General features: G+C 42.5%; 1 protein-coding gene across 1 annotated transcript in view; it reads left to right on the top strand.

Annotated features, from left to right (window-relative positions):
* LOC137412777 (uncharacterized) overlaps positions 1-19,130 on the top strand; it is a 31,841-nt gene extending 12,711 nt beyond the window's left edge. Inside the window, exons 3-9 of the mRNA XM_068098094.2 lie at positions 1,881-2,045; positions 4,318-4,398; positions 4,541-4,611; positions 5,885-5,977; positions 13,077-13,127; positions 14,119-15,883; positions 16,276-19,130. Of these exons, the coding sequence (XP_067954195.2) occupies positions 1,881-2,045; positions 4,318-4,398; positions 4,541-4,611; positions 5,885-5,977; positions 13,077-13,127; positions 14,119-15,883; positions 16,276-17,627 (3,578 nt within the window). The 3' untranslated portion in view covers positions 17,628-19,130. The remainder of the gene's footprint in view (positions 1-1,880; positions 2,046-4,317; positions 4,399-4,540; positions 4,612-5,884; positions 5,978-13,076; positions 13,128-14,118; positions 15,884-16,275) is intronic.
* Positions 19,131-19,357: the final 227 nt, after the last annotated feature.

Genomic DNA, 19,357 nt, shown 5'->3' with positions numbered 1-19,357 from the left:
GATATTTGTTGTATTATATCACCTTTATCTATCAATATTGTTGGAATGAAGATCAAATAGCTGTATGTTGAAATATGTTGAAAAAGTCAAAACTTTACATTGGGTGTACTCACTTTTTCACATGACTGTATGTCGGCATCATTGTTGACGTTTTTGTGACGACTGTCATAAAAGGGAAAAGTAATATATCTTAACGGAAAAGAAACGCGAATTTTTAATATATGTCGACATTTTGCCGTCTGTGTCATGTTGGGCGGAAAACGAATTTTTATGTATGTCAACATTTTGCCACCTGTATGCATTTATTTTTTCAATTATTGCTGAAACCGCGTCTAAAACCATCGATAAAAAATGAAATCAGATGGTGAATTCGAGATAAAATCTTGAGGGTGACTCAATGAATGGCCTTTATTTTACAGACCTTTGAAAATGCATTTCGTTCTGTAAACGGAAACTTTCATCGGATTTTCTTCCCGTTTTTTTTTCAACCGAGTCTAAAACTAAGTTAGCGACTGTGAAAAATGAAATTAAATATAGAATTTGAGTTGAAATTAAACTGTGAGAGAGAGAGAGAGCAAGACACCACGGGCCTAACAAAAGCTATGCAAGTAAATAAAATGGTGGATATTTGTTTTTGAAGCCTCTTCCAGAATGGGTGGAGCTACTCTCTCAACTGAGTAAGCCACACCCCCAGACAGGCGCCCGGATCACCTGCGGAGAATATATATATAGGTTTTCAGAATAGGCAAAAATTGTAACTTGTGGTTGGCTTCCTCGGGTTTTTGCTGTTTTGAGTCTTTTAATCTCTTTGACCTTCTGTCTTCCTTATTATTGTGTGGTGTGTGTGTGTGTGTGTGTGTGTATGTGTGTGTGTGTGTGTGTGTGTGTCTGTGTGTGTCTGTGTCTGTGTGTGTCTGTGTGTGTTCTGTCGTTATCTACATATGTGGGTTTCAGAAGGTGAAACGGAGTCCTCCCAAGTCTCAAAGAAGCCGCCTTCATGTGTGCATGTATACTCGAGTGTGTGTGTGCACGCACACACACACACACGCGTATACGTGTGTACGTGTGTGCATGCAAGTTGTTGTTGTTGGCTGCTATCTCCACACATGGTTGATTTCAGAAGGTTTCAGAAGGTGTGTGTGTCGTTCGTTGTTTTCTCCAAATGCTGGTTTCAGAAGGTGGAACAGAGCACTTCCAGGTATCCACCTTCGTGTGTAGATTTGTGTATGTGTGCATTCGTGCGTGTGTGTGCGCATGGTGATGCAATCACCCAAATGGAAATGTGCTCATGAAATAGAAAAACCACAACTGATAAACCAAGCTAAAATTGCATGAAATGGTATGGAACCAAGATACACGAGTTGAAATGATGTGCAATAGCTAAAACGTTGAGACGACATGACATGATATGACAGCCTATTTGGTCCACTGCAAGATGAAGGCCTCCCTTGACATTGTCCAATCTATGCTATTCTATGCAATTTGAGGCCATAGTCCTTCAGTGAACTTTTCAATTTCATCTCTCTATCTGATCTTATCTACCTCTGCTTCTTCAGAGCCTTCTCTACATTGCCAATTTGTAATTCTTGTTGCCCAGCACAGTTACATTTCAGTTTTTTTTATTGTGATCAAAATGTCTAGGAACCTTATTTTATGTCTGATACATCCTTTTCTCTTCCTGTCCCCTTCTAAATGTTCAATTCCTAAATAACACAGACGTTCAATTTCTGAAAATGTATTTGCATGAGCACTCTGAAGGTGGTAAGATGTGATGCAAGAATCAAATTAATAATCTTGGTGATTCGAAGTTACATGAGAAGAGCAAAAAAAATGTTACCCAAATATAGAGTTTGAAGTTGTCAATATTATTGTGTGCACAGGAAGGACAGAAAGTACGATACCCAATGAGTGTTCAGTGGGAGAACCACTTAAAGAAGAACTTGGTCTTCCTTCAATTTTAGTTGAAAATGATCAAGAAATGCCTGCAGAGGAAGATGAGGAAAAGCCAGGACAGAAAGTATTGCTCCAGAGAGCTATTCAGGAAGGTAAGGATATAATCGTAGTCGAGCTGTGAGGTTTTGCCATTATCCTCCCAAAAAATCAAATGTTGAATTCTATCTCAAGAAGTCGTTTTACCGATTGTTTCAACTGATATTTGTTTGACTCTCCAATGGATATGCCAGTAGAAGTTGCTTACTTTTTTTTCTTACTCTTCATCTCCCAATTGTTTGCAAAGCCATCCAGTTTACTCTGCCTCATTGGGTGTTAATAATTTTGGTTAATGTGAGATTTTATTGTGCTTTTTGAAGCTTATGTGAGGATGGAGATACAAGGAGTGTGTTTATGCTCCCGCCGTCGCTGGAGGCATTATGTTTTTGGGTTATCAGTCCGCTGTCCGTTCATCCGAGCGTCCGTCTGTCCATTACCGTGATAATTTAAGAACGGCTAAAGGGATACAAGTTACAAGTATGTATAATACAAACTTGGTACAAGTATGTATAATTTAAGAATGGCTAAAGGGATACAAGTCACACTTGGTACAAGTATGTATAATGTTTTAGGAGTTGCGGATGACGAGAAGACGAGGCCATTTTGTAGACGATCGAAACTGGGTTTGCCACGTTCGTTGAAGCCCCCGAATACGTTCGGGAGCAGCCGGGGTCACCAATGTAGGTGTCGCCATGCTCGTTGGAAGCCCCCAAAAACGTTCGCAAAACTCCGGCAGATCAATCGAAACTGCGCTTGCTATGTTCGTTTGAAGCCCCCGAATCCGTTTGGGAGCAGCCGGGGTCACCAGTTTAGGAGTTGCGGATGACGAGAAGACGAGGCCATTTTGTAGGTGTTCAAAGCTCCTTTATTCCGACAGAAATCCTTACGTGAACGGAACTCATACAGGTTTTTATAGCACCAAAACCCTCTTCGGAGGGCGTGGCTTCAACAACCGCACGCACGTCACGCCCACACAATCAAAAGCCCCACTGGCCCATGTACGTGGATTATGTCCCAATAAGGTAACCGCTACAATGTAAGAATAAAGAGATTAGATCGAGATCAAAAGGTCAAAGGTCCCGTTAGGTAAAAATTCTGTTGCTGCGCTAGTATGTGAACCAGTGATGGGATTTTGACCCAACTTGGTATAAGCATAAATTATGATGCAAAGATGAGATGATTCGATTTCAGCATCAAAGGTCGAAGGTCAGAGGTCATGTCATGTAAACCTGTGATACTTCAGAACAGCTGAAGGGATTTAAATCAAATGTGGTACAAGTATGTGTAATGATGTAACAATGTGGGCAGAGACATATCGGTTGACGTTGAAGAGTGCCATTCTATTTTGGATCTACCAATGTCAATCTGCATATAAACGGTTCCATGATTTGTTGTTGAATATGATTCATCTTGTTGCGAATAACTTTGACATAACGCTTTTAAAATGACTTTTAAAATAACAGTGAACTAAAAGATTCGTGATATGAATACTATCGGGCTTCTTTTTACACAATTCCTTTCATTAAATAGCTGTGCTCAAAATAAAGAAGAAAGGAGGATGAGGGTGAGGGGAAGAACAAGTGGTTGGGGGGGGGGGGGGTGGAGGGGAGGAGGAAGGAGGGAGTGAGCATCTCTTTGTTTTTGTAGCGGCATCTGTTGAAGCTGCTTCCATGTTTTGTCTTAATTATCCCCCATTTTTGAACAAAACACGAGAGGATATTGCAATCGGCTCAGTCTGTCTGTCCATCCGTCACGCTATCTCCTCCTAAATGGTTGTGCAGAAATTCACCAAACTTGGTAGCTAAAATCACCGCATGGCACGAAATGCCATTACAACACATTTTAAAACATTTTTTAATGAAACTTTGTAGATGCAATCAACACTGGGGGACGCATGAAAGATGTAACAATTTTTTTTGATTTGACCCTGGGTTCATGCCCCAGGGGGTGGGGACTTGGGGTCAAAGGGGTTAAAAGCAGATAAAATATAATTTTAAACTCTGAATTTGATATTGGGTCATTACCAATGGAACCTTTTGCCATCTTTCAACCTTGCCTTTTTATGTGGGAAGTGTGGGGATTTGCGATGGTGTGCCATCGACTTCGTTGTAGTTTACTTTGCTTTTATTTCATGCTCAAATAATAAGTTCCATATTTTTAAAATAAGTCTCAACAAACTTGCTTATCAACATGAAAAACAAATGCATCTTTACAAACTATAGGATCTAAGGATATCACAGTTGCCTACTTTTTATTTATTACATCTTCTTCACCTGAATGATCCTTGACCCTAACAAATATTTTTTGTCATACCCTTCTTCTCCTTAGTGGAAACACTGCAGAACCTCGTTTATGCCCTTTTGACTTCAGGAAGTAGTTCTTCACATTCAAGAAACAATGGCAATGAAGGTGACTGCCTTTTAGCTCACTGCAACATCTGCCCTTTGAGCAAACTGTTGTATCGATTTGGTGAATCTAGGTCCTCCTCTACAATGTTGTGAAAGAAATGCCACCTCATGGTTGTCATTGTCTCATGGCGATTGTTTTTCAGGACATAAAGAAGAGTTGATGGATATCTCCACCATTAGCCAGGAGACATGGAGGAGCAGTGTATCGAGAAAGGTAGGAACTTATTAATTGCTATTACATGATGTGATGTTTGTTATCGTGCAGGTGACATTCGCTGTCGATTAATTGTCTCCAGTCTGAGGCTCATGATGGAGCTTGTACAGGGAGGTGTGACGATTTTCAGAAAACTCGTACACAGTTATTTTTAGTCGAATTTCAATTATTTATTTTTTTAAAGACTACATATATAATGCCATGTAATACACTGTAACAAAGACATTTTAAAAATGTAATTCATGTTTGAATTGGGTATAACAATGCAAGTGGGGGGGTCTAGCGCATGCGTGATGGCTGTTGGTTACTCGTTGTTAGGCGCCATTTCAGTAGCCATGGAGCTGTGGACGATTGAACATCGCGTCTTTGTTGTTGAGACGTTTATTCAAACGGGTAGTTCGGTGGTGCTTACGCAGCGCAGATTTCATACTCACTTCAATGTTGGTCGACGTGGCGCCGTTCCGTCTCGAAACACAATATTGAAGTGGGTAAAAAACTTCAGGACAACTGGATCTGTGAGGCCGGGAGCAGCTCGGGGAGGTGATCGAACCGTTAGGACCCCGGAAAACATCGAAAGGGTTCGACAAGCTGTGAAGGCCAGCCCTCGTTGGTCAGCGGTATGGCACGCTCGCACTCTACGGATATCAGACAGATCAGTTCGTCGAATTTTGCACTTGGACCTTCATTATCATGCGTACAAAATCATGGTGGTTCAAGAACTGCAGCAGAATGATTTCGTACGGCGGTTTACGTTCGCAGAAAGAATGCTGGAACTGCTGAGGGATGCTGCTGTGCTGAGAAATGCTGGAACTTTTCCACGCGTCTGCAAGAATGCTTGGACAAGAACGGCCGCCATTTAGATGATGTCATTTTTCAAACATGAATTACTTTTTTAAAATGTCTTTGTTGCAGTGTATTACATGGCATTATATATGTAGTCTTTAAAAAAAGAAAAAAAGAAATTCGACTAGAAATAACTGTGTACGAGTTTTCTGAAAATCGTCACACCTCCCTGACGTACCCTGACGTCACACGGACCCTGTACATGCACATTGTCAAACAAAGACGATAGACAAGTTATCAATGTATGTGACTTGAACCTGGGAGTTGGCATCAATGGCTACATGCTCAGCTGGGAGTGCCAAACATAATGGAATTGAGTTGCTGATTCGTAGCAGAATGCTCTCGGGATAGTGGTGCCTTGTCTTGAGCAACACAGTTGTGGGTTTTGATTGCATACATGATATTTTTTTCTGCAATCTTTGCATTCTAGAGCGGTAGCGGCCAGTGGCCAGGTGGCAGTGGCCTGCGGACTCACAAAAGATCTGAAGGGGATCTAAGAAATCTACGCCTTTCTATTGCAGAGGTAAAAAGGGTAACCGAGTGCATGGTGCAGATGTGCTGGACACGTATATCTAAATTTCAATAGCATGGTCTGCTATCTGGTAACCAGTTGCAGTTTATGTTTTTGAAGCCAGCAAAGTGACTTGTGGAAGCTTTTAAGCCTGTAATGTAACTAATAAGGTACTCCTGTTTGCATCTTTATTTCCAATAAAAATTAGCCTTTACCAATGTGTACACATGTTGGTCTACGTTGCACCTTTTTCACATGTACAGTCACGTGAAAAAGTAAGTACACCCCATGTAAATTTTTGACCTTTTCAACATATTTCAACATACAGCTATTTGATCTTCATTTCAACAATATTGATAGATAAAGGTGATATAATATAACAAATATCATGAAACATTTACATTTTGTAGTCCATTGTATAATTTAAATATACATAAATGCAAATTTCACATTTGGAAAAAGTAAGTACACGCCGACATTTATCACTACTTCAAATACCTAAAATTAGAATCAGGTGCACCAGCTCAGGTGCAAATGATTAGAACATCGTTAGAGAGAATCTTGGAGGAACCTGTCTTATTTAAACCTCAGACATTTAGTTTGGTTTGCTCTTTGTTGTTGAAGTGTGCGGCATCACCATGCCTAGATCAAAAGAGCTCTCTGAGGCCTTCACAAAGAAGGTTATAGATGCCTACGAGTCTGGGAAGAGATTTAAAAAGATCTCCAAACAATTTGAAATCAATCATTCGACTGTCCGGAAGATCATCTACAAGTGGAGAAGATTCCAAACACCTGCCAACTTGTTCAGTCCAGGCCGCCCCAGCAAGTTCAGCCCGAGAGCAGACCGCAAGATGCTGAAATAAGTCTCTAAGAACCCCAGAATGTCATCCCGGGACCTACAGGTAGCTCTTGCCACTGTTGATGTCAAAGTGCACGAGTCCACCATTAGAAAAAGGCTGCACAAATTTGATCTACATGGGAGGTGTGCCAGGAGAAAACCTTTTCTGTCCAGAAAGAACATCAGGGCAAGACTAAAGTTTGCCATTGAACACCTAGGCAAAGACCAGCACTTCTGGAACAATGTGCTCTGGACAGATGAGTCAAAGGTAGATCTATTTGGCCACAGTACCAGAAGACATGTTTGGCGAAAACCAAAGACAGCATTTGACCACAATAACCTGATACCAACTGTAAAACAAGGTGGTGAAAATATTATGATTTGGTGCAGCTTTGCTGCATCAGGGCCTGGGCAGCTCACCATCATAGAATCCACTATGAATTCTTCATTGTACCAGAGGGTGTTTGAGGATAATGTGAGGCCATCTGTTGGAAAGTTCAAGCTCAACTGAAGGTGGACCTTGCAACATGACAATGACCCTAAACATACCAGTAAATCCACCAAGGAATAGCTGAAAAGAAAGAAATGGAGGGTTCTGGAATGGCGAAGTCAAAGCCCGGATCTAAATCCCATCGAGATGTTGTGGGGGGATTTGAAACGAGCTGTGCATGCAAGAAACCCCTCAAACATCGCACAGCTGAAATAATTCTGCATGGAGTGGGCAAATATTTCTCCCAGTTGATGTCAGAGACTGGTAGACAGTTATAAGAACGCCTACTTGAGGTTGTTTCTGCCAAAGGGGGCAATACCACCTATTAGAGCCAAGGGTGTACTTACTTTTTCCACATGCGAAATTTGCATTTATGTTTATTTAAATTATACAATGGACTACAAAATGTAAATGTTTCATGATATTTGTTATATTTTATCACCTTTATCTATCAATATTGTTGAAATGAAGATCAAATAGCTGTATGTTGAAATATGTTGAAAAAGTCAAAACTTTACATGGGGTGTACTTACTTTTTCACGTGACTGTATATATTCTCATGCCTCATGTATAATGCAAAATTCTAGTCTTTATTGCTATTCTTGAAGCCTGGTGTTAGCTTAATGGTTAAGATGGTTCGCTTAAGATATTTGGGTCTTGAGTTTGAGCCACTGTCATGCCGTTATGTAACACCACGTTGGTTCACTCAGCTTGTCATCCTTCCGAGGTTGGCAAAATGAGCACCAGATTACTGAAAAATGGGGTGGGGAGTGGGGAGGGGAGCATGGAGAGAAGAAAACTAGAGAATTGTCTGCGGAGGTCAGACACAAGATTGTACACAAGCATGGACAATCTCAAGGCTGAAACTCAATCTCCAGAGACCTTGATGTTCCTGTGTCCACCACACACAATGTTATCAGGAAGTTTAAGGCCCATGGCACTGTTGCCAACCTCCCTCGACGTAGCCGCAAGAGAAAACTTGTTCAAAGATTGCAGCGAAGGATTATTATTATTTTTTTGTATGCAAGATCGAGGCTCGTGTAAGAGCTAACATTAATCACAAAAAAAAAACTGACACATAAAACATATGAAAAAGGGAGTGGGAGACAAGATGGGGAGAGAGAGGGAAGCACACAAGTACAACAGTGGAGAACAGGGACATCGGGACATCTGTGGGAGGGGGAGGGCTTGGGGGAAAGAGGCATGGGAAGGGGGTATGGGGGGGGAGGCGGTGGGAGAGGTATAAAACACATGGACACTGCTCGGACTTCCAGGAAAGAAGTCGGTATTTCAAAAAAAGTAGATCTGGGGTGAATTAACGGGGGTAGAAAAGATCAAGGTTTTGGATGGGGGAAGATAAGAGATGGTGATGAACAGCTGTTTTCAAGACCTGGAGGGAGGAGATAGAGAGTCAGAGAGATCATTGATGAAGACCAGAAAAAGCACAGGGCCCAGAACACTGCCTTGGGGAACTCCAGCCTGAACAGGAAGGGGAGATGAGAGAAATCCATTCAGGGCCACACGTTGACTTCGACCAGAGAGGAAGTCCGCAAGCCATGTGTGGAGATTTCCATGGACACCTTAAGAAGAGAGTTTGGAGAGCAGGACGGGGTGCCAGAACATATCGAAGGCACGAGGTATGTCGAGGGAGATGGCTCTGATTTCCTGTTTGGCATTGAGGACCTCCATCCATTTTTGAGACAGCAGAAGCAGCATGTCCAGAGTAGAATGACCTGGTCTCCATCCAAATTGATGATCAGAGATCAAGCCATTGGAGAAGAGGAAGGATTTGATATCAGAAGCGATGATGCATTCCATGACCTTGCTGATTATTGGGAGCAGGCCGATTCGTCTGTAGTTGCAAGGATCTGTTTTTGCACCTTTTCAATGTAAAGTGGTAATGTTGGCTGATTTCCAAGCAGATGGCAGATGACCTTGAGCAAAAGAGAGGGTGAAGCGAACAGTGAGAGCGTGTGAAAGAGCGGCGGAGCAGGATTTTACGACCCGTGGGCTGACGCCGTCTGGTCCAGTTGCAGAATCAGAGTTGAGGCTTGACAAAAACTTCTCCACCTTGTCAGGAGAGAAGGACACAGAGTCCAGGAGCAGCTGGGTTCGACTGTGTAAGGTGGGTACAGAGAGAGATGGGTTTGGGACACAAGCTTTTGAGGCAAACACAGAGTTGAGACATTCGGCTTTTTAACTTGCAGTGTCAGCTGTGGAGCCATTTGAGGTAAGGGAGGGGATGGAGGGGGAACAAACACTAGAAACAGATTTGACCAGATTCCACCAGGATTTGGAAGAGGGAGACAGGTTTGAGAGTTGAGTCTTGAGAGTAGAGAGATATTGTTTCCTGGCTCTCCTGAGGGTATACACACACTTGTTCCGAGCTTTGTGAAAGGAACTGAGATTTCATTCCATTGGATTTGCCTTCCAGGAGGCCAAGGCAAGTTGTTTCAGGGCAACTGCCTCACCACAAGATTCAGTGTACCATGGATGGGAGGAAGGGTATGACAACTGATGACGAGATGAGATAAATCTGTGCATGAGAGAGAGCAGTTTACTTTGGAAGAATTCCCAGGAAGAGTTGATGTCAGAGGCAGTAGAGATGGGAGACCAGTCCAGATGATTGATGGCTGCTTGAAGAACGTGCCAGGCAGCCTGAGTGAAATGCCAGACTTGTTGGTGCTGAGGAGGCTCTCTGAAAATGGCCAGGGAGATGTCCACTTTAACAAGCAAATGATCAGAAGAACCGATTGGAGCAGAAGAAGAGCAGCAGACATTTGCAGGGAAGTTTGTCAAGGGAAAAGTTTTTAAGGGGAGGGGTGAGGGGGGAGATTTGAAGGAGAGGTGTGAGGAGGGAATTTTGAAGGGGAGGTGTAATGGGGGAGTTTAGGAGGGGAGGGGGGAGTTTTGTAGGGGAGGGACGAGGGGGGAGAATTGAAAGGGAGGGGTGAGGAGAGAGTTTTGGAGGGGAGGTGTAATGGGGGAGTTTAGGAGGGGAAGTTTGACTGGGGAGTTTAGGAGGGGAGTAGTGAGGGGGGAGTTTCGAAAGTGGATGATTAATGAAAAACGAAGATTTTTTACAAACTGGGTTTTTTGTGATTTTCAAGTCAGAGATCCGTTTGAAAACGATAGAGGGGTGGAATGAAGGTGAGTTTAGAGAATGTAGAAATGAATGACTGCAAGAGATTGATTTTTTTTTTGAAGTGGAATGATTTGATGAGGAAATAGAAAAAAGCCTCTTAAGTAGGAAGAAAAACAGCGTGTTGTCATATACCACTGAATAAAACACTGCAGGGGGAAGTTTTAACATATTTAAACAAAACCGTGAAAAACAATTTGGGAAAAATCCTTGAAGTGAGGGCGTGGATCTGAGAGAGGAGAAAGGGTTGAATGAGTATGATGGAAACTAGAATTGGAAAGGCGAATATCCGCTGGAGATGGAAGGCAGAGGTGGAAGAAAAGGAGATAAAGTGGGTGGGGTGAGAAAACAGCACACGCGGGGGCCTGTGAGGAGATAAGGAAATAATAATTTATTTATTTTTGTATTTAAGACGTAAGACAAAGGGTAGATGTTCGGGGAAGTTAGTATGAGGAAGACCAAATTAGAGCTTTTTGGTAAAGCACATCATCTCTATGCTTCCAGAAAACAAAATGAAGCCTTCAAAGAAAAGAACACTTTCCCCACAATCAAACATGGAGGAGGTTCAGTGATGTTTTGGGGTTGCTGTGCTGCCACTGGCACTGGGTGCTTTTAATGTGTGCATAGCATCATGAAATCAGAAGATTACCAAGGCATTTTGGAGCGCAATGTTCAACCCAGTGTCGGAAAGCTGGGTCTCCGTCGAAGGTCAATGGTCTTGCAGCAGGACAATGACCCAAAACACACTTCAAAAAGCACCCAGGAATGATTCAAGACAAAACGCTAGACTGTTCTGAAGTGGTCAGCAACGAGTCCAGATCTAAATCACATTGAACACCTGTGGGGAGATCTGGAAACAGCAGTTGGGAGAAGGCACCCTTCAAATCTGGGAGAACTGGAGCAGTTTGCACAAGAAGAGTGGGCCAAACTGTCAGTGGAGAGGTGGAGGAAGCTCATTCATAGCGATAGGAAGTGCCTGACCTCAGTTATTTTGTCCAAAGGCTGTGCTACCAAATATTAAGTCTAGGGTGTCAATAATTTTGTCAATGCCATTTCTTTTTATGCCTCTGCCCCCGAAGGTGGCCGGAGGCATTATGTCTTCGGGTTGTCCGTCCGTACGGGCTAAACCTCGTTTTTCTCAGTGACCATATGTCAGATTGAAACAAAACTTTCAGGGTAGGAGTGTCACCCATGCAGAATGTTTTTTTTGTGATAATTGTGATGTCATCGGTCACGTGGTGTGGCAGCCATCTTGGATTAAAAGCAAATAATTAAAAAATATTTCACGGAAACCGCTGAATGGAAAAATTTGAAACTTGGCACATTGTCAAGTACTCCCAATGGGGAACAAAAGCATGATAATGATATCATAGGTAAAGTGGTATACCAGTGAAAAATGTTTTTATCAAATTCCTTATCCTAAAAATCTGAGATTGCATGCACATGATCTGTGATCCATTTGTATTGAAATATTAAATTTATGACATCATAGGTCATATGGTGTGGCAGCCATATTGGATATAACCTAAAACATAAAAAAAGTCTTCTCCCAAACCACCAAATCGATTGACTCTTGACAAATATGATCTAACAGCACTGTTGCATATACAGTAGTTTGAAAATGATGATGTCGTCGGTCACGTGGTTTGGCAACCATCTTGAACTGACCATCTTGAACTTAAACAAACATGTTCTCCCAAACCACCAAATCGATTGACTCAAAACTTTACGTGTGTCAGTGACTAGGCATGGCGATTAAAAGATGATCACAAAAACATCATTGGTCACATGGTGTGGCAGCCATATTGGAATGAAGGAAAATATTAAATAATTATAACTCTGAAACCGCTTACTCTATTGATGCGAAATTTTACAAATATCATCTAACTGCACTGGTGCATATAGTTTGAAAATGATGATGTCGTCGGTCACGTGGTTTGGCAGCCATCTTGGATAGAAAAACGAACCTTATCCGATCAACACGAAACTTCACAAACGTGATCCCATACCCATACATATACAGAGTGTACATTTTTAAGGTCATATGTCATGTGGTATGGCAGCCATATTAGCTTGAAAGCCAATATTTTTAAAATTCCCTTCTCTGAAACTGCTTCACCGATTGATGTGAAACATGTCATGGCTGGTAAAAATGTGATGCTTGAAAACAGCTGAAGGGATTTAAATCAAACTTGTTTATTTTTACGACTGTGAACGAGGGCATCTACCTGTTATCTGACGTTCCGGAGGCATATTGGCAACACAGTCACATTGTTCTAGTTATTTTCTGATTTAAAATGATATATCAAGTTCTGAATAAAAGACAAAGGTTCTGTAATATTAACAGTGAAATAAAGAATTGTGGAGACCAACTACTTTTGTCAATTTCAACTTATTTTTTTAGAAAAGTGTGAGTTATTTGAAAAGTGTGCTTGTTAAATATACTCATAATTAATCGATTATAATCAATAAAGCTACAAATAATGCCAATGTATGTCAGTTGGGTGCAGGGTCGATATGGGTATATCGGCCATATAATAGCAGTGGGCCATAATAGTAGTGTGTGCATACTCTACAAGTGCCATTTGTGAATGAAGATAAAACAAATGTTTGGTTGACATTGTTTTGTCTTGATTTGCAGATAATGCAACGCAGCACCTGTGATGTTTTGAAAATCTTGAGTCAAGTTGAGGTGGGTTTCCTGAATGATAATTTGTAAATTGTAATAAAAAAGACAAGGCATACACAATGCTGAGTCTCTCATTGTTCTTATTTCAGACATGCAAGAAACTGTGCCAATCAGTATGTTTCTACATTTATTTTCTATCTTTTTTTTCTTTTCCCTCAAAATTGGGTGAAATGAAGCTTTGTTGAGGTTTGTTTTCTTCTTCTTTTTTTCTTTTTTTGTGTACAAGATTGAGGCTCATGAAGGAGCTAACACATTAACCACAAAAAACATAAACGGACACAAAACATATAAAAAGGGAGCGGGCGGAGAGAAAGGGAAGCACACAAGCACAACAACAGTCGAGAACAAGGACATTGAGAGACATCTTGGACATCTCCACCTTTCACTTTGACCATGATGAAAAGGATCGTTTTGGGGGCACTTTCATTTGCAAAGTCAATAAAAACGCTGAATTTTTTTTTTTTGCATCTTTGATGAACAATTGCATTGCTTGGTGTGCATGTTTGTTGAATAATATACCCCGCTATTCACGGTTCCGCTATCCGCGGGTTCCGTGTATTCGCGGGTGATAAAATGTGACTTGTTTCTCTATTCGCGGAAAAGTGTCCCGCAAATTCGCGGTGTTTTTTCCTATTCGCGGCCGTGTTCCGCGAAATCTCGGATTTTCATCGTCATTCACGGGTTTTGCCTCACCATTTGCGGATTTTGCCTCACCATTCGCGGTTTGTTCCTCTCTATTCGTGGATTTTCATGACTCAGGAACCTATCCCCACTTTTTCCATTGAAACAATGCCTCGCTATTCACGGTTTCGCAATTCGCGGATTTTCCAGGAACGTATCCCTCGCAAATAGCAAGGGTAATTTATGTATTTTTTTTCTTCTTTCTCCACTGGCATGTTTATTGCATATTGTGATGATGTTGTCATGTGTGTTTAATTAATGGCACTTTCAAATTATTTTCCTGTTTTTGAAAGGTTTGTCATCTCTTTTACAGACTTTGACACAGGCCTCAACAGAAGAACCTCCCAAAACAATGCCAGCAACAAGTGCACCAATTGGTGAAAAGGTCCAGGAATCCGAGGCTACCATGACACAAACTGAGAACCACATTGCAGCTGCAATGGCCATGTCCTCCAATAAAGCTGAAACTATTGTCCTGCCAGCATATGACATTGAGAGGGGGAAACAGGAATACATATGCCTGACAAATGATGAGGATAAAAATCAGGATGGAAGAAGAAAAGAAGGAAGTGAAGTACAGAGTGAGGAAAGCGAATCGGACAAAAACTTGAAAGAAGAACTACATGAGATTTTGGAAAGAAGGACCGCATTGTCAGTTGGTTTTGCAAAGCTACGGGAAGATGAGAGTCGGTTACTGCAAAAATGGGAAACACTAGGAATGGAATGGCAACAGATCAAAAGTCTTCGAGAAAACTTGAAACAGGGCTTAGATAAAATTGAGCAGGACAAAGAAGCCCTTCAAGCAGAGAGGAAGACTTTTCAAGAAAAAGAGGAAGCATTCCTTGCTGAGAAGAATGAATGGATTATGTATAGAAATGAAGATGCTTTTAAAAATATTAACCGCAATGACAATACAGAGAAAATGTTGATGGAAAAAGGAAGTGATGAAAAAGTTGAGGATGCTGAAGGTGTTGCAGGTCAGACCGAGTGTGATGCATGTAAGGAAGACGACATAAAAAACGTGGGTAAGAATGACGATTGTCATGTTGTTGTGGAGGAATGGTTGGGTGGGCCCTGCCCAGTTGCTGAGCCTGCCATGCCGGTGGGCCCTGTTGCTGAGCCTGTCACACCAGATGGCCCTGTTGCTGAGCCTGCCACACCAAATGGCCCTGTTGCTGAGCCTGCCACACCAGAGGGCCCTGTTGCTGAGCCTGCCACACCAGAGGGCCCTGTTTCTGAGCCTGCTATGCCGGTGGTCCCTGCTGAGGAGCCTGGCACATCGGTGGGCCCTGTTGGTGAGCCTGCCACACCAGAGGGCCCTGTTGTTGAGCCTGCCACATCAGTGGGCCCTGTTGCTGAGCCTGCCACATCAGAGGTCCCTCCTGCAGAGCCTGCCACACCAGAGGGCCCTGTTGCTGAGCCTGCCACACCAGAGGGCCCTGTTGCTGAGCCTGCCACACCAGAGGGCCCTGTTGCTGAGCCTGCCACATCAGTGGGCCCTGTTGCTGAGCCTGTCACGCCAGTGGGCCCTGCTGAGGAGCCTGCCTCACGAGTGAGCCATCAAATTGCTGCGGTATCATATTCTCAACAGTTAGAGGCTGTTTGTTTTGGAGATCACAACGGATTGCAAGGTGGAATGGAGCAAGCACATGGATATATGAAAGATGCTGATAAACTTCGAGACATTTTTATAGATGAGGCACCTGAGATAAGGGTGAATGAGATATCAGTGAATTACTTTGAAAATCCTGAGAGCAGTATTAATTTTGTGATGGCAGGGGGAAATGAACCAGTTACTATGTTTGAGAAGAGAGATTCTTCAATGTCTCAGAACGAACTGCAAAATGATCAGGAATCAAATGAACCTACAAATCAAAACCTTAAATACAATAATGAAGTTTCTCAGGCCATTGGTATGGAAAATGACGTCAAAAGTTGCACCACTTGTGATTTACAAATGTCTCCTGAGGAGATGCATCAACTCTTTCAACAGAATGAGTCACTTGAGTGCGACAGAGTTGGAAACACCAGCAGTTCCTTTGAAATGCAACATGAAAATGGTGTTTACAGGAGTCAAAGTACGTCACAAAAATTGCATTATTTGCATAAATTTTAATTTATTTCTATTATTAACCCTCTGGAGTCTACAAGCCGATTCTATCGGCTTGTCTCTAATCTTGTCTCTAATAATGTCTCTAATCTTGTCTCTAATGTCTCTAATCTAATAATGTCTCTAATCTCAAATTTGAATGCGGTTAGAGCCAATAAATTCGGCTTGTAGACATTTTGGTGCATGCGTGAAGCCGATAGAATCGGTTTGTAGACTCCAGAGGGTTAAGCTTTAACCATTAATTAAGCTTTAAACTATAGCAATATTTTAATTCTTAAGAAGATCCATTCATTATATTATGAAGGAAATCAAATACATTTGTTTTGATCTAGCCAACAGTTGATGCTTGTTTATCCGCAGGACCTACAGAAGACTGTGTTGCATGCATGAACCTTGGTGAAAATCTTGCCAAAGGAAGAGCACCCACCGAACACCTCGTCATGTCAGTGGAATCTATGGAAGGCTTGACTGCATCAATGTATCTTAGTAAAAACGTTCACGCAGCCATAGACCCTGCTGGAGTGTCTGGCATGTCGATGGGGCCTGCTGTGGAGCCTGCCATGCCAGTGGGCCCTGCTGCAGAGCCTGCCACGTTGGTGGGCCCTGCTGCAGAGCCTGCAATGTCGTTGGGCCTTGCTGCAGAGGCTGCCATGTTTTTGGAATCTATTGAGTATGATGCCCTGGTTGAAGGTTTGTCTGAAGACTTTTCTGCTTGTTCTGGCACCTCCCAAGAACCCTCCATGTGTCTGGGCCCCTTCCAAGGACCCTCAGCATGGTCAGGTCCCACCCAAAGACCCTCCGCATGCCTGGGTCCAGCCAAAGAATCCTATGAGCATTTGGGCACTGCTGAAGAACCCTCTGCGCATCCGAGCCCTGCTGAAGAACCCTCCACGCATCCGGGTTCCCCCCAAGAACCCACTGCATGTCCGGGCCCCACCCAAGAACCCTACGCACATCCGGGCACTACTCATGAACCATCCATGTGTCCGGACCCCACCCAAGAACCCTACACACATCCGGGCACTACCCATGAACCATCCATGTGTCCAGACCCCGCCAAGGAACCCTCCTCATGTCCAGGCCCCGCCCAAGAACTCGACTCTCATCCAGGCCTTGCCCCAGAACCATCCATGTGTCCGGGCCCCACCCAAGAACAGTCCATGTGCCCTCGCCCTGCCCAGGAATCCTCCATGTGTTCTGGCCCCACCGAAGAACCCTCAATACATATGTGCCCTGCCCAAGAATCCTCCGTGTATCCGGGCCGCAGCCAAGAATTATCCGTGTGTCCGGGCCCCACCCAAGAATGCTCCGTGTGTCCTGGCCCTGCCCAAGAATCCTTTGTGTGTCTGGGGCCAGCCCAAGAATTCTCTGTGTGTCCGGGCCCCACCCAACAATCCTTTGTGTGTTCAGGCTCCACCCCAGAATCCTCAATGTGTCTGTGCCCCACCCAAGAATTATCCGTGTGTCCGGGCTCCACCCAAGAATCCTCCGTTTGTCCGGGCTCCACCCAAGAATCCTCCGTGTGTCCATGCTCCACCCAAGAATCCTCTGTGTGTCTGGGCTTCACCGAGGAACCCTCTGTGTGTCCGGGCCCCACCCAAGAATTCTCTGTGAGTCCGATCCCCGCCCAAGAATCCTCCGTGTGTCCGGTCCCTGCCCAAGAATCCTCTATGTGTCCTGGCTCCACGCAAGAACATTTGACCCTTTGTTAATCTGTCTCCAACAGATTCTTCCATGAAAACAGCCTTGGAAATGCTCATCTGTGAGCCTTTTCTTGCACTGATTGTGAAGACCAACAAATGGCTGTTTTAATACATTAATATCTGCTTTTGTACGTCCTTTGTCTTTGCACTCCGACTTGTTTTATGTCCTGATGACTGCCATTATTTTGGGCATTTCTGTGGGTGCTTTCGCTTTTTGTTTATAATTGCTACTGATATTTATGAACTGAAGTCTTCTTTTGTTTCGAAGCCTTGTATTTTGAATCTAAATTGATACTTCGCTAAAAGTGCACTTAAGCTTGTACACTTTGTTACTTTATTTTATAAATGATAAATAGTAGTATGCAGTTTGTCAAAACAAAAAAAAGCTTGTGTTTTACGAGTCCCAGTATTCAAAGGGTACCTGATAAATCTAGTTCTAGGAGCGTAATGCAATTGCTCCTCTTTAGATCATATTCACACACACACCACCTTGATCCTTTCGAAAATAGTTTGACCTCAAGTGGATGCTTTGCAATGCAAAAAATTGGTATGATTGTCTGCTGTAGTTTAAATCCGGCAAGTTTTCTTATGAACAAGGCAGTCGATGAGGACCATGTCCTAAATGCACACATATTTAAGGGAAGTAATTTGATTACTTTAATCCTTTAAGCACAGACTTCAAATGGGAATTGGAATAACTTGAAATTTAAATGCAGCCTGCCTCTTCAAAAAAAAAAAAAAAAGTGATCGTTAAATAATTTTTTCACTTCCCATCCTTTCATGAGAAAGGAATGATTAAGTGGTAGCGACAACTTGGTGATTTTTCCCTGTAATTTCTGTGGAGTCAACCACACCTCTTCCACAGTTGGCTAAAGCGTGCGTGACATCGCTTGGATTCCACGGCCAACCGTCGACCCGCACCGGCAAGACATGGTTGCTTCCACAGGTATTATTGAAGTTGCATTCATTGCTTCATGGCTCGTGCTAAATCAAGGGATGTAAAATTCAGTCCAACTGATGATCAGGTTTCTTCATTTCCATCTTGAAGTTTGAGTTTTGTTTCACTTTGAGGATTCGGTATACGTACTTAGAATCTTCATGTTATCGCTGCTTTCGGAATTGCCATGTTGTGCCTTTTGTCTGTGATTACTTTGAACAATGAAACAGTTGAAATTGAAACGTCATTATATTGCAGCGAATTGTGCATGCTGTTAAATCTTTAACACTTGCGATTGTTAAAATTCTTTTGTAAATATTAGCAGTAGTTTTGTTCTGTTGTTGTTTCTTTATGCAAATACGGTTTGTTATCGACTGTACAAAGATGTCTGAGAATGCAAAATAACTTTCTGTAAAAGCCAAAGTTGTGACAAAGCTAAATGAGCCTGTTTTGTCCATCTGTAAAAGTAAAGTGTATATCAACAATTATGTAATATAAAGACATGTAAAGAAGAAAAAAAAGCCTTTTACACAATGTTTTCATAATGAGGTGAAATTAAACATAACCACACAGAATTGTTGACATATTTCATTTGTGAGTTGCTCATGAACTTTTTTCGTGCATCATGGAATTGTTTTGTGGAACATTCGTTCTCTAATAATTGTTAACTGTTTCTTTCGTTAACCAAGCTTTGCATTTATATTTTCTTTCTTTCAACACCATGTGCACATGAAAACGAATTGTTTTGTTGAGCACAATCCAAAGTGCACTTTTGTGTCATTCACAATCTGCAAATGCCGAA

This window comes from Myxine glutinosa, unplaced genomic scaffold (genome assembly GCF_964187855.1).
Source record: "Myxine glutinosa unplaced genomic scaffold, kmMyxGlut1.1 SCAFFOLD_2976, whole genome shotgun sequence".
Classification (NCBI taxonomy): Eukaryota; Metazoa; Chordata; class Myxini; order Myxiniformes; family Myxinidae; genus Myxine; species Myxine glutinosa.
This window is presented reverse-complemented; position numbering and strand designations above follow the sequence as displayed.